This window comes from Neovison vison, chromosome 12, assembly GCF_020171115.1.
Source record: "Neovison vison isolate M4711 chromosome 12, ASM_NN_V1, whole genome shotgun sequence".
Classification (NCBI taxonomy): Eukaryota; Metazoa; Chordata; class Mammalia; order Carnivora; family Mustelidae; genus Neogale; species Neogale vison.
The window spans coordinates 11,405,949-11,419,179 of NC_058102.1; the positions used below are offsets into that span (position 1 = coordinate 11,405,949).

Consider the following 13,231-nt stretch of genomic DNA (forward strand, 5'->3'; position numbering starts at 1 on the left):
GGGCGGTGCCAGAGTTTGCAAGATCCGGAACCACGCCTTCCTCCCGCCCGTTTCTCCCATGGGTACCTCCCCTATGCTCCCACCACCAGCCTCCTCCCCTTCTTCCCGACCCTCTTCTAGGGCCCGCCAGCCTATTCCGGTCCCTCCCCGAGGGCCACAAAGTATTCCGGTCCTTCCCCAAGAGCCCGCCCCCTCTTCCGGTCCCTCCCCTCCACCACGAGGGCCCGCCCCTTCCCGAGGTCCTCCCCCCCAGGGCCCGCCCCTTCTTCCGTTCTCTCCCCCTTTTCCGGTCCCTAACTGAAGCTCCACCCCTTCCTCTAAGCCGTCTCCCGCCATCCCCATTGGTGGAAAATCCAAGCCGCCCCTCAAGTTGCGGAGAGAAATGCTCCAGGTTGCCTGTCCCCGGAAGTAATGCTCGAAGGACCCTCCCCTGAGGAAGTGACGGCGGGAGTGCCCTTGACTAGCGGGGAGGGCCGGGCTGTGCATCCCTCCGCTCGCGCTGCAGGGAGGTAGGAGGCTCGTGGGGGTGGCTCGAGGTGGTGTTGCGGCGGAGACACGCTCCGGGCCTGTTCCTGCGCTGTCCGGCCGGCCGAGCGGACGGAAGACCCGGGCGGGGCGGGGGGCGGCCTCTCCTCCGTTGAGCGGGATCCCCGGTGGCGTCCGATTCCCCAGTCCCTCTAGACAGGTCCTTTCTACTTTAGAACCCCCACACACACACACACTCCTGTTCCTGTTTCTCGAATTGTCGCGATTCCTCTTTCTTGATCCTTTGACGATCCCCTTTTCCCGTAATTCCCCATTAAAATGCCTGTTGAATGAGTAATAAAGAATTTGCAGACGGCCTTGGGTTCCAGTGTTGACTCTCATTTAATAGTTAGGTTTCTTTGGGCATGTCACATTACCTGAGCCTCGGAGTCCTCCTCTGTGATGCGAGCAATACTGTAGAAACCTCCTCCAGGGTGAGCTGGCAGGACCCTATCGTGTATAGGGCACTTGGGGACGGGGATGGACTTGGCCCTTAGCAGATGCCCCGTAAATGTAGGCTCCTCCCTCGCTTCTGTTGTAACTCCTCGCACATCCTGATTTCGTTTTCGTTGTTAGCCCAGTTTTCCTGTCCTGATTTGCGATTCCTTCTGCTTTTTGATTCTCATTCTTCACTTAACTTAATTCTTAATTTAATTCTTCACTTAACGCCCTGAATCTTGAGCTGCCGCCCCCCAGTACTGCCCAGATACCTTTCTTTTCCTGATGTGTTGACTTCCTGCGCTCTTCCTGCCTTTTCCCCTCACAGATGGCTCAGCGACTTCTCCTGAGGAGGTTCCTGGCCTCCGTCATCTCCAGGAAGCCCCCTCAGGGTCGTTGGGCACCCGTCACCCTCAGGACCCCGCAGTGCAGTCCTGGTAACCTGACAGTAACACCCAACCAAGCCCGGTCGGTATACACCACCAGAGTGTGCACAACCACCTTTAACATCCAGGATGGACCCGACTTTCAAGACCGAGTTGTCAACAGTGAAACACCGGTGGTTGTGGATTTCCATGCACAGTGAGTCCTGGGGGTCAGCAGAAGACTGGGGTGTTTCTTGTGCAGGAATTTGTTGAGTACCTGTTGTGTCTCGGTCCCGCGTTTCATACTTCTCAGACATAGTCTCATTCCGAAGACTGGTAAGACCCACCCCTCGCACTCAAAGATTGAGCGTAGTCTGATAGGACACAGACTAGTGAACAGTCTTCAGAGCTCACTGTTATTGGAGCTGAGAAACACTCACGTTCTGTATCTCACTCCCCAAATGGCTCAGAGGCCCCTTCAACTTGGACCAAAGCAGGAAAAATAGGACGGTCACATCATCTGGCTTTGGGTGGACACCAATTCCTGGCCTTGCAGATAAGGTGATTTTTAACATCTTGCCACCGAAGCGGGAAAGGGCTGGCAGAAAGTTATCATTGCACCATAGTGCTGCCCAAGCACACAGGGGATGGGCAGGGTTTTCTTTTCAGTGCTGTAGAAGTGGGTTGTAGGAATAGTTAAGCGCCTGTAGCCTTCGGATTGTTAGCGTGGCTTTCCTCACTTCCAGACTTCAGGTCCTGACTAGCCAGCTGACCACAAAAGAACTTGGACAAATCTCTGACAGATTGTTCTACTTTCTTTCCCATTCTTTCTCTCTGACTCACCGTGTTGCCTTGCACAGGCCGTCAGATGTCCTTGTGCCTCCCCTTCTTCACTTACAATAGGAGATAAGATCTTGCAAGCTGGGTTTTTAGGTGTTGTGAGTTCAATTAATTGAAATCTCTGACCAGAAAGGGTTTTTTAAAGGCTGAGACTTAAAATAAGGGTCGTCGGCCAGGGGCTCATGGCCAGCAGAGCTTTCTCCCTTCCTCATATAGCGAGAAATTGCAAAACGAATGATAAGTGGGATGATGCCTCATTTTCTTCTCTGACCAGAAAGTAAGACGTGAGTTTGTTTAGTGCCCTGGAGATGACAGCCTGTCGTCACGGAGCTCACCACCCAGAAGGGCGCCCCTGTGATGAGTGCAGGGCCAGCATTGACCCAGGGCCTGGGGATCACAGAATAATCCAGGGCTCAAAGAAGACATTTGGAGGACAACCTTGGGTTGCAGTCCCAGGATGTCTGTCAGACTCTAGGACTTTGCCTCCAGGACCTGTATGGTCCTTAGTTTCTTAGGAAGGTGTTTTTCTTTGTGGGGTTGAGGGCTCTCGGCTGTAAAAACAGAGAAGATCCTGGCTTAGTGACAAGGATGTTGGAGATGCTCCCTAGTACTGGCTTCTCCTCCCTGTGGTTCTGGGCCGGTGAAGTGTGTGAAGTAAGTCCGCATTTTAGAGATCACCCTGAGCCCCATTGCCTTAGTAGCTGTCTCCTCACTGCTTTGAGATGCATAATCTCTGTTACTTGAAAAGAGGAAACTGAGGCCCCAGGACCGTCACCTGGCTGATGAGGAGTCTGTTTGAACCCCCAGATCTTTTAACTTCAAATCTCACATTTTCTGTATAACAGTGTATTTCTCTATTGTGTTCTGATGCGGACTGTGTTTTTAGAAGCCCAGGACCTCTGCAGATTTCCCCTGTTGCGGAGTACTGGCTTTATCGTTTGGCATCTCATCATTATAGGTTCATAGTCGCCATACACAGAGCTGAGAGGGGCAGAAGGCCCCTCGGCAAGATGTAGTTCAAGGGAGGGTTCTGGGGAGACAGAAGATCGATTGCTGAGCGCTCGTGTGATGCACGCTTTCTCTCTCCCCTTGTCAGGTGGTGTGGTCCGTGCAAGATCCTGGGGCCAAGGTTAGAGAAGGTGGTGGCCAAGCAGCATGGAAAAGTGGTGATGGCCAAGGTGGATATTGACGACCACACAGACCTCGCCCTAGAATATGAGGTATGAGGGGCAGGGGACTGCCCCAAAGCCGCTGGTGTGGGGGGTGCTTGCAGCCCTAGGGTAGCTGGGGCAGGACATGGCTTGGGGGCCACCAGTAGCCAATAAGGGGCGTCTCAGTTTTTTCTAGCGCACTCAGTTCAGAGCGCTTTGCGGATGTGGCCTGTTGAGGTTCTGAACCACTCATGTCCCTTTACCACCTTTAGGAAGTGGAATGTGTGATTCAAAACACCAGCTTATTCTCTGAATCTTGGGACGTGGATGCGTTCCTTCGTTCATATATTCACCTGTGCTCGTATTTAATCAGTAGTTATGTGGGAGCCCCGCCACGTGCCAGGCATTCGTGACTCTGGCACCGGAAGACGAATTCCTTGTGTGCAGCACTCTTAGTCTAGCAAAGAACAACAGGCAGACGTTTCGTTTCACGGTATGGAGAGGAGTGCTGAGAGCAGGGGTGCGGAAGAGACTGACGGCTGGGGCAGTGCTGGGGAAGGAGGGATGGTTCCCACTAGGGGGACCTCCGAGTGGGCCCATGGAGGATGCATGAGAAGAAGGGCCAAGTGCACGGCGCACAGTGAGACAGCAGGGAGTCCAGCGTGTTCCGCTGGTGTGTGTGTTCGGTGTCTCTTAAATGCCAGGTGCCGTCTCTCAGTTGTTCATAAGGCAGTGGACAAAGGAGACAAAATCCCTGCCTTCGTGGAGCCTACATTCTAGCTGGTTTGTTTTTTCTTTAAGGTTTTATTTATTTATTTGTCAGAGAAAGAGTGGGTACACAAGCAGGGGGCACAGCAGGGAGAGGGAGAAGCAGACTCTCCACTGAGCAAGGAGCCCGATGCCGGGCTCGAATCCAGGACCCCGGGATCATGACCTGAGCTGAAGGCAGATGCTTAGCCAGTTGAGCCACCCAGGCATCCCTCTAGTATTTTTCATGGCTGGTTGGCACACTTTTTCTCTAAAGGACCAGGTTTGAGGCTTTACGGGGCATTGGTCTGTGTTGCAAATACTCAGCCGCCATTGAAAGCAGCCAGAGACCGTGTATAAACAAATGGGCGTCGTTGTGTGCCAATAAAACTTTATTCACACAATTAGGCAGCAAGCTGGGTTTGGCCAGTGGGCCATAGTTCACTGATCCCTGCTTTAGATGATAGGTACTGTGGGGAAAAGTAAATCAGGAAGAGGAGGTGGGGCTAAGCATGGCACTGGGGAGGGGTTCATTTTTTAAAGGGTGGATGGTGGGACACTGGGCTGTTTCTGTGATACATGCGACTCTGATCTCGGGGTTATAGTTCAAGCCCTGCATTGGCTGTAGACCTTCCTTTAAAAATAAGTAAGTAAATAAATAAACAAATAAAAAGGTGGGCTCAGGAATACCTCTCTGAGAAGCTGACATCTGAGCAAAGACTTGGAGTAAGGAAGTGAACCAGCCAGCTGTTTGGAAGAGCAATCTAGGCAGAACAGACATCAAATGCAAAGACCCTGTGGTCAGGGTGAGCCCAGTTTGCTCACAGAATAGCAGTGCCTATGTGCCTGGAGCGGGAGATGCATGGGGAGTGAGGGCGTCCTCCTGGCCTCGGAGACCAGGCAGCTAGAGAAAGGGAAGAGGTGCACTGTGGCTGGTTGGCCAGTGTGGAGAACTGAGCAGGGAGTGAGAGCACAGGCTGCTGGGAACTAGAGGGGAAGGGGTCAGCAAAGCCATGACGAGGATACTGTTCTTATCGAGCCGAGGTCATACTTGGTGGCCTGTGGTCAGATCTGGTTCCCCGACATATTTGACCTGGACTTTGGGTTCTTTTTTTCTTTTTTAAGATTTTATTTATTTATTTGACAGACAAGAGATCACAAATTGGCAGAGAGGCAGGCAGAGAGAGAGAGAGGAGGAAGCAGGCTCACTGCAGAGCAGAGAACCCGATGTGGGGCTCCATCCCAGGACCCTGGGATCATGACCTGAACTGAAGGCAGAGGCTTTAACCCACTGAGCCACCCAGGTGCCCCTGGGTTTTTTTTTCATTTGACATGAAAATCCACATTTCTGGTTCTCCTGAAGATCTGGCCAGACTCAGCCTCCATCCTTCCTTCCTTCTGTGCAGCCAGTGACTAGAAGAGGGGGCCTGTTCTCTTCCAAGTTTGTAAGTCCAGGTTCAGCGCTCACGAGACCACCGGGTAGCGGTGCAGCCGCCAGCCGGGATGAGGATAGGCTGGCCGCCTGTTGTGCTAGGGTGGGAGTGGTCACCCACGGAAACATCTGCTCCAGACAGAGGCAAAGGAAGTAGATGCTGGGCAGGCAAGGCCACCGATGACCACTGCAGGTGGGGAAGGAGACCTTACTGAAGGAAGAGTCTGTGGCACTGGGCTGCTTACACGGGCTTGGTGGGGAGGGATGACTTGCTGTTTTTGCGCTTGTTTTGTTAAGTAAACAATACCCCCAACATGGGGCTCGAACTCACAACCCCAAGATCGAGAGTCATGTGCCCTACTGACTGAGCCAGCCAGGTGCCCCGAGGCTATTTTTCTGAAGCCCTCCCACAGACCTTTCAGTCCAGGGAGCACTTACTGGCCATTTAGATGCCCCTGTCTTTCTCCTACTTGTCCATCCCTCCCTCCTCCGAGGCCAGCATGGGGCACAGTGATCCTCATCATGGGGATGAGCTTGGGATTGAAGCAGCTAGAACATTCCCCGGGGTGACCAGCAAGTATAAGGTGTCACAGGCCAGTCCCGACACCGCAGCAGTCAGCCTCAGCCAGTGGAACCTCTCAGCAGACACACCCTGAGCGCCAGCCGTGGTTCAGGAGCTGTGGCTAGCTGGTGCGGACTGGGAGAATAACCCATCCCCACCCGCATTCCGGGAGCCTGGTGACGCCGGGCTGGCCACCAAGGTCCTATAGTCAGGCCTGGAAAGTGCATGTAAGAGAAGACCCCTTACAGGATCTTCTCGCTCCTCCCTCTGACCACTGTCCAGGCCACTCGGGAGGACCTCAGGGCAGCTGGGCCCGCATCACCTGGTCCCGGCCTCCTTGTTTTGCCGGCCCCGGGCGGATGTCACTACAGTGCTAAGGAAGCTCCAGCCGGGGTTGTCCTGACCCCCTCCCCTAGCCCTTCCTTCCTTCCTTCACACCTGTTCTTCTGGAAGACAGCCTGAGGAAGAAGTTTCAGCCGAGAGATCCATAGTACCTCCTGAGACAGCTTCCTCCTTTTCCAAGTGTTGGGTGAACATGTGGGAGACAGTACTTTAAATTATATTCAGGGAGGGGCGCCTGGGTGGCTCAGTGGGTTAAGCCGCTGCCTTCGGCTCAGGTCATGATCTCAGGGTCCTGGGATCGAGTCCCGCATCGGGCTTTCTGCTCAGCAGGGAGCCTGCATCCTCCTCTCTCTCTCTCTCTTTGCCTACTTGTGATCTCTCTTTGTCAAATAAATAAATAAAATCTTTAAAAAAAAAAAAATTATATTCAGGGAATTTGGCGCCTCTCCCCGAGCTTTCCTGAACTCCCCCTCACCCCCCAATCCCCTCGGCCCCAGCGCATGCCCAGCACACACCCTCAGGGTGAGTCTCCTTCCTCACACAAATTCTTCTTGCCCCACACCTCTGCTTCGGTCAGCTGCCCACCCTAGAACTCCACTCTCTGTCAGAGGAGAAGGAAGGGAAGGAAGGCCTGGGGTCCTTGGGGTTTCGATGCCCCCCTGCAACCACCCTGTTGCGCACTGCCCTGACTTGGCTGAAAAAAAGCTCTCTGCTCTCCCAGCAGCTCGTCCCCACTGGGTGGCCGGGCGTCCCCTGATCGTTCGGACCTTGCCAACTACAGGGGCAAAGAGCAGATCCAGGTGTGGGCCCTGGAGCCTCTGTGCTCTCCTTCAGGGCTTCTTCTGACTTCCAACTTGGAGCTGTTATCCTTTTATTTTCTCCTCATATAGAGAAGAAGACCCTTTAAAAAGCAGTGGAAAAACAGCCAGGTAATAAATAATAAGGAGGAAAAGTCACCTGTCATCTTAGAATCCCAATACAATCATTGTCACAATTTGGGTTGATTTAAGCTTTTTTTTTTTTTTTTTAAATATTTTTTTTTTTTTAAGATTTTATTTATTTATTTGAGAGAGAGCATGAGCAAGGAGAAGGCCAGAGAGCGAAGCAGACTCCCCATGGAGCTGGGAGCCTGATGCGGGACTCGATCCCGGGACTCCAGGATCATGACCTGAGCCGAAGGCAGTCGTCCAACCAACTGAGCCACCAGGTGTCCCTGATTTAAGCTTTTATTTGAATTTTTTCCCTTTTAATGTTTCACATAACCTCATAGAACAGTTCATTGAGTAGTATATTTCATGGCTGGAGAGCGTAGTACTTCAATTATTACCATACCCCATACTTCGAAAGTATTCTAAATCAGTGCCTCACAAACATTCATATGATCTGGGATATTGTTTAAAAGTAGATTAGGAGAGGCTCCTGGGTGGCTCAGTGGGTTAAGCCTCTGCCTTCAGCTCAGGTCATGATCCCAGGGTCCTGGAATCGAGCCCCGCATCAGGCTCTCTGCTCAGCAGGAAACCTGCTTCCCTTCCTCTCTCTCTGCCTGCCTCTCTGCCTACTTGTGATCTCTGTCTGCCAAATAAGTAAATAAAATCTTCCAAAAAAAAAAAAAAAAGAAAAGCGGATGAGGAATCAGTAGGTCTAGGAAGAGGCAAAGATCCTGCTTCCCCGCAGGCTTCTCAGTGACCACTAACAGCATGTGGAACCAAACATCAAGAAGTAAAAGTTCCAAAGGCCTCTGCTGACCTTCTAGGGGGCACGCGAGACTCTCACCTGGTGCTGTCCGTCTCATGGGTTTTGACAAGTGTGCAGTCACGTGGACCCACCGTCACAGTTCTGTACAGAAGAGTTTCACCATCTTAAAAGTCCCCAGTGCTCCACTTTCTCCTCCCTCCTCCCCTTGGGCCCCTGGCAGCCACGGATCTTTTTACTGTCTCCGTAGGTTTGCCTTTTCCAAAATGTTGCATGGTTGGATTAGTTTTTTTGTTTTGGTTTGGTTTTTTTTAGTAGGCTCCATGCCCGGCTCCGAGCTCAGAGCCCAGCGTGGGCCTTGAACTCACAACCCTGATCAGATCAAGACCTGAGTGAGGTCAAGAATCAGACACCTAACTGACCGAGCCACCCAGGTGCTCCTGGATTTGATTGTTTTTTTTTTTAAAGATTTTATTTATTTATTTGACAGACAGAGATCACAAGTAGGCAGAGAGGCAGGCAGAGGGTGGAGGGAGCAGGCTCCCTGCTGAGCAGAGAGCCCGATGCGGGGCTCAATCCCACGACCCTGGGGTTATGACCTGAGCCGAAGGCAGAGGCTTAACCCACTGAGCCACCCAGGTGCCCTGATTTTTTATTTTTTTTATTTTTTTAGTAATACTATTTTTTTGCCTGGGGCACCTGGCTGTTTCAGTCAGTGGTGTATGTAGCTCTTGATCTCAGGGTTGTGGGTTCAAGTTCCACACTGGGTGCAGAGATGACTTAAGAAAAAAATAAAATCTTAAAAAAGTAATAATCATAATAATAGCCTTTTACAAGAATCCTCCTGCATCCAGCAGCTTCTCATTTGAAGTATGGAGTCAGCCTTTCGGCCCCTCCCCACCTGCGTGCGCTTCCTTGCCCTGCCAGGGCTCAGGAGCTCCGAGACCAACTTGGGGCATGGTGAGACTCAGGGACTGCAGAGTCATAGATCCCGTGTCAGACCCCAGCTCCACCACTTGGTCACTTCGCTCTCGGGCCTCAGTCTTCTCATCTGTAAGGTGACCCCACCTTGAGGCACGAATTCATGAGGTCTTGTCCGCAAGTGGTTAGCATCTCCCTGACACTTGAGGACCCCCAGTACACAGCGGCCTCACCGCCGGTCACATTTTCCTTTGCGTTAGTTCTGCAGTTAGCCGAGGAGTCCCCGACCTGTGTGACAGCTGGCACGGTCCCTGTCCCTTGGTAAGGCCTCACAGATGGGGGGACGGGAGGCTGGGAAGTCTCTGCAGGATCCTTGAGTTCCGCAGCAGTGCGGGGCTGGGCTGGAGGTCGGTGGGGATAGAGAGAGAGAGAGAGAGAGAGAGACACACACACACACACACACACACACACCACACACACACCCCCCCCACACACACACACACCACCACACACCCCCCCTGCCCTGAGGTCTCAGCATCTCTGGCCCAGCCTGGGAGGCTCCAGGAGGTGGCATCACAGAGCAGGAGGAGCAGTGCCTCTCGGCGCATCCCTTCGTCCTCCCTCCAGCTGCTCTGGCAGAGTGCAGAGGGAAGCAGCGGTCCTGTTCCCCTGCGGCCCCTCTTCCACTTGGATCACATTCCAGAGGAGTGTGCCAAGGACCCGCGCGCGCTTCCATTTAAGGCCGTGTTTACAAGCACCGACCGCTGCTGATCTGTGAGCCACACTCGCCACATCCTCCTCCTTGCGGGGAGGGAAGCCCAATCCCAGCCCAGGTGCTCCAGCCGTGTCCTGGAAAAAACAGCCTCTGGCAAGCGTGCGGCTGTGTGCACTCGTCTAATTTAGGCTCCCCCTCCGAAGAGCGCCCTTGGTCAGTAAGGACTAGACCTTGGAATGTCTGCTCTATGTCTGCAGCGTGGCTGTGTCTGTGCATTTGCACGGATGTGAGCATGGTAGGACTGGTCTGGTGTCCCTAAGAACTGACACCACTCCCAGCCACTCCGGCCAGCATAGTCCTACTTAGAGGACACGTAAAAGCCATTAGACCCCTTCTCATGCACCGGCGTATAGTTTTTATGCAGTTACAGAAACGGGACAGGGTGGAATCCAGTTAGGGCTTGAGCCTTGTCCCTCAGTGGAGTGGCTGGACTCCAGGCGCCGTAGCTGCCCTCACAGACCACTAGAGGGCGCATAAGAACACAGCTCTGGGGGCACCGGCTGGCTCTATGTGACTTTTTTTTTTTTTTTTTAAGTATTTTATTTATTTGAGAGATGGGGACAGAGATAGTGAGGGAGAGGGAGAAGCAGGATCCCCACTGAGCCGGGAACCCAACTCGGAGCTCCGTCCCAGGACCCTGAGATCATGACCTGAGCCGAAGGCAGACAGACGCCCAACCAACTGAGCCACCCAGGTGCCCCCAGAGTGTGTGACTCTTGATCTCAGGTTGTGAGTTCAAGCCCCAGGTTGGGTATAGAGATTACTTAAAAAAAAATAATAAGATCTTTTAAAAAAAGATAAAACACACAGCTCCATGCCCGCTTTGAGACATCCCATGGTACGATCCGAAGCAAGTCTCCCTGGGCCCTGGCCTGTGCCTGGAGACGGGGCAGGCTGCCAGCTGGATCCCTGCCCTTCATGCCACCTCGCGTATCACAGTCATGAACAATGAGGGCAAGAGCCAGTGGTAGGACCACAAACCGGGGCACACGCATGGTCAGCCCGCTGCCATGTGGGTCTCCCTGCACATTCCCTCTGCCACCTGCATCAGCCCCAGGAGAGCCCTTGACGGGGTTTCACGGGACTCATAGGAACTCATCTCCCCTCCTGTCTATCCACCCGAGCCTGTTAGGGGAGGAGGGCAAGGCCTGCCATGGGAAGTCAGTGGGGGCGTGGGGGCAGCCCCCCAAGACTGGAGAGCAGGCCAGTGTGGCCTTCGGTTCTCTTGTAACTGACCTGGGCGCCTTTCGAACTCCCAAGTCTGGCTCCCCAGGATGACTCATGGGCAGGAACGCACTCGGAATTCAGGAAGACTTGGTATGTTTGTGTAAATTGCTGTTGTTACTTTGTAGTTAACATGTGTAAGAAAAGAATGTTTATCTTGTTCTGTTTATCCATTTAAAAAAAAAAAAAGCCTACAAATGTCAGGCAGGGAGCCCAGGCCGCAGAAAATGCTCGATGCCACAGCAGGCAGTGGGTCTCGTGGACGTGCCATGGAATCTGTACGGGTCCCCCGAGGGAACTTGAGAAAATGCTTCATAGGCCAAGAATGTTGCCCTCCGTCCCCCCTGATAAATAAACATCAGCTCATATATGGCTGAGCCCTTCCTCCCACACCGTCCAGTATGAGTCAGTGACTTTCTGGACCCTGCTGGCCATTCACAGCAGCGAGGGACGGGGCCTGTTAGACTTTTCGGACACGCTCTCTGCGGCCACCATTTGTTGAAAGTCCCTGCGTACCGGGAGCGGCCAGGTCTGACCCTCGAGGGCCCTGCCAGGCGCTGAGACTGCTCGCCTTACCTGGGGCAGCCCGCGGACCTGGAACCGGTGCGCTCAGTGGCTCCGTTGTGTGGATGGGAACAAGAAGACGGAGCAGTGAAGGGGCTTCTGCAGAGCGGCCTGGCTTCAGGTCAGCCCTTTCCAGAGCCTGAGCTCCCAACCACCCAGCTTTATCTGTGAATCTTTCATCTCTGTCCTAAGCCTTGAAGGTCCATCCTGTCGCTCCCATTTTACGGAACAGGGCGCCGAACCCCTGAGGGCCAGGACTCAGACCCTCACATCTCCACGCCTCCCCCGCACTAGGCCGGATTGCCCCTCGGGGAGCTCCCCCCTGCCCCCTGCCCTGGCCTGCAGCTGTGTGGGCTATTTTCATCCCTCCTTCATTGCAGCCAAACCACTGGGCCAGTGAGTCAGTCCTGCGGTTGGGGAAGGAAGGGGACCGCTGGGAGCCCACAGAGGAAAAGTCTTTCCAGCGGGTGAACCTTCAGGCCCTGCGGCACCCCTGCACCAAGGGAAGGGGCCCCGCCCACCGCTTGGGCGGTCACTGCCCTCCGTACACCACCAGCCTTCACCACAAAGGCTGGGGAACGGCCGTTGAGAAAAGTCCGTCTCCGGGTGACCTGGTCTCCCTTCGTCTCCCCCACGTAGGTGTCAGCTGTGCCCACCGTGCTGGCCATCAAGAACGGGGACGTGGTGGACAAGTTCGTGGGCATCAAGGACGAGGACCAGCTGGAGGCCTTCCTGAAGAAGCTCATTGGCTGACAAGCAGGGAGGAGGCCTGGTCACCCTCGCCCCCTGAACCCCCATGGTGCCAGGAGGGTCCCCGATAGAACTCAGAGCCCTTCTGTGTTGGCCCTTCCTGCCTCCTCCCTTCTGTCCGGCCCCTGCGGGCCCGTGCTTCGGAGACCGGGCCCCCAAACACGGGAGCCTCGCGTGCTTCCAGCCCGGCTGAGTGCCAGAGGAATGGTGCTGCTCCTGATCTGGGGGCAGCCGCCTCCCCCCACACTGTCCTCTGTCTGCTCCCACAGGGCTAGTCCGTTCTCCCGGGATGCTGGAGGGAGCCCCAGGCCAGCTGGCAGTGACCGCTCGGCCCGCATCTCCCTGGTTCCTTCTGATCCACACCCCGGTGCCTGGCCTGTCTTCCTCCTGCCTTTTTCTTTCCTGCTGCTGTTTTATAAAAAGGAAGAAGGAAAAAAGAAACCCAAACAAGTGAGAGTAATCTATAATTCTCTCATTTTTTGTAGGTCTGTAATAAAGAACTTTATGTGATTCCCTTCTACCTCCTGCTCTGAAGAACTAGGCTCCACACTAAATTACCCTGGAGCCACCACCCCCCAAAGAGCCACCTCCCTTCCTCCCAGGCACAAGGGCAGAGAACACGCACATGGGGCAGGAGGAGGGGGGCGTCCTCAGACCCCCTGCCTTGGGAGGCCTCACTGTGAACAAACCGGACCAATAAAGCTAGGGTTTTGCACCGTTGACAACTTCCATTCTATCTGGGCTCTGGAAGCACTTGGGACCCCTGCCCAGGCTGGACTTCTGTCCCTGCTTCCTGTGACTCCGCCACCCTCTTGCCCTTGACCAGTACCGCCTTCACGCGCAAGTGAGGCAAGAGGGTGCTTACTGTCCCGGTTATACAGATTAGGACACTGAGGCTCCTGA

At 54.0% G+C, this 13,231-nt stretch overlaps 1 protein-coding gene across 1 annotated transcript; it reads left to right on the forward strand.

The window, feature by feature from the left end:
* The first annotated feature begins 358 nt into the window (after positions 1-358).
* TXN2 (thioredoxin 2) lies at positions 359-12,838 on the forward strand. Its single transcript, XM_044227702.1, has 4 exons — positions 359-509; positions 1,292-1,545; positions 3,265-3,388; positions 12,218-12,838. The coding sequence occupies exons 2-4, from the start codon at positions 1,292-1,294 to the stop codon at positions 12,329-12,331; spliced, it is 492 nt and encodes a 163-aa protein (XP_044083637.1). The 5' UTR covers positions 359-509; the 3' UTR covers positions 12,332-12,838.
* The last annotated feature ends 393 nt before the right edge of the window (positions 12,839-13,231 follow it).

Coding starts and splice junctions, on each gene's coding strand:
- TXN2 (XM_044227702.1), top strand. CDS start 1,292: ATGGCTCAGCGACTTCTCCTGAGGAGGTTCCTGGCCTCCGTCATCTCC. Junction 1,546..3,264: donor GTTGTGGATTTCCATGCACA/GTGAGTCCTGGG, acceptor TCCCCTTGTCAG/GTGGTGTGGTCCGTGCAAGA. Junction 3,389..12,217: donor ACCTCGCCCTAGAATATGAG/GTATGAGGGGCA, acceptor TCCCCCACGTAG/GTGTCAGCTGTGCCCACCGT.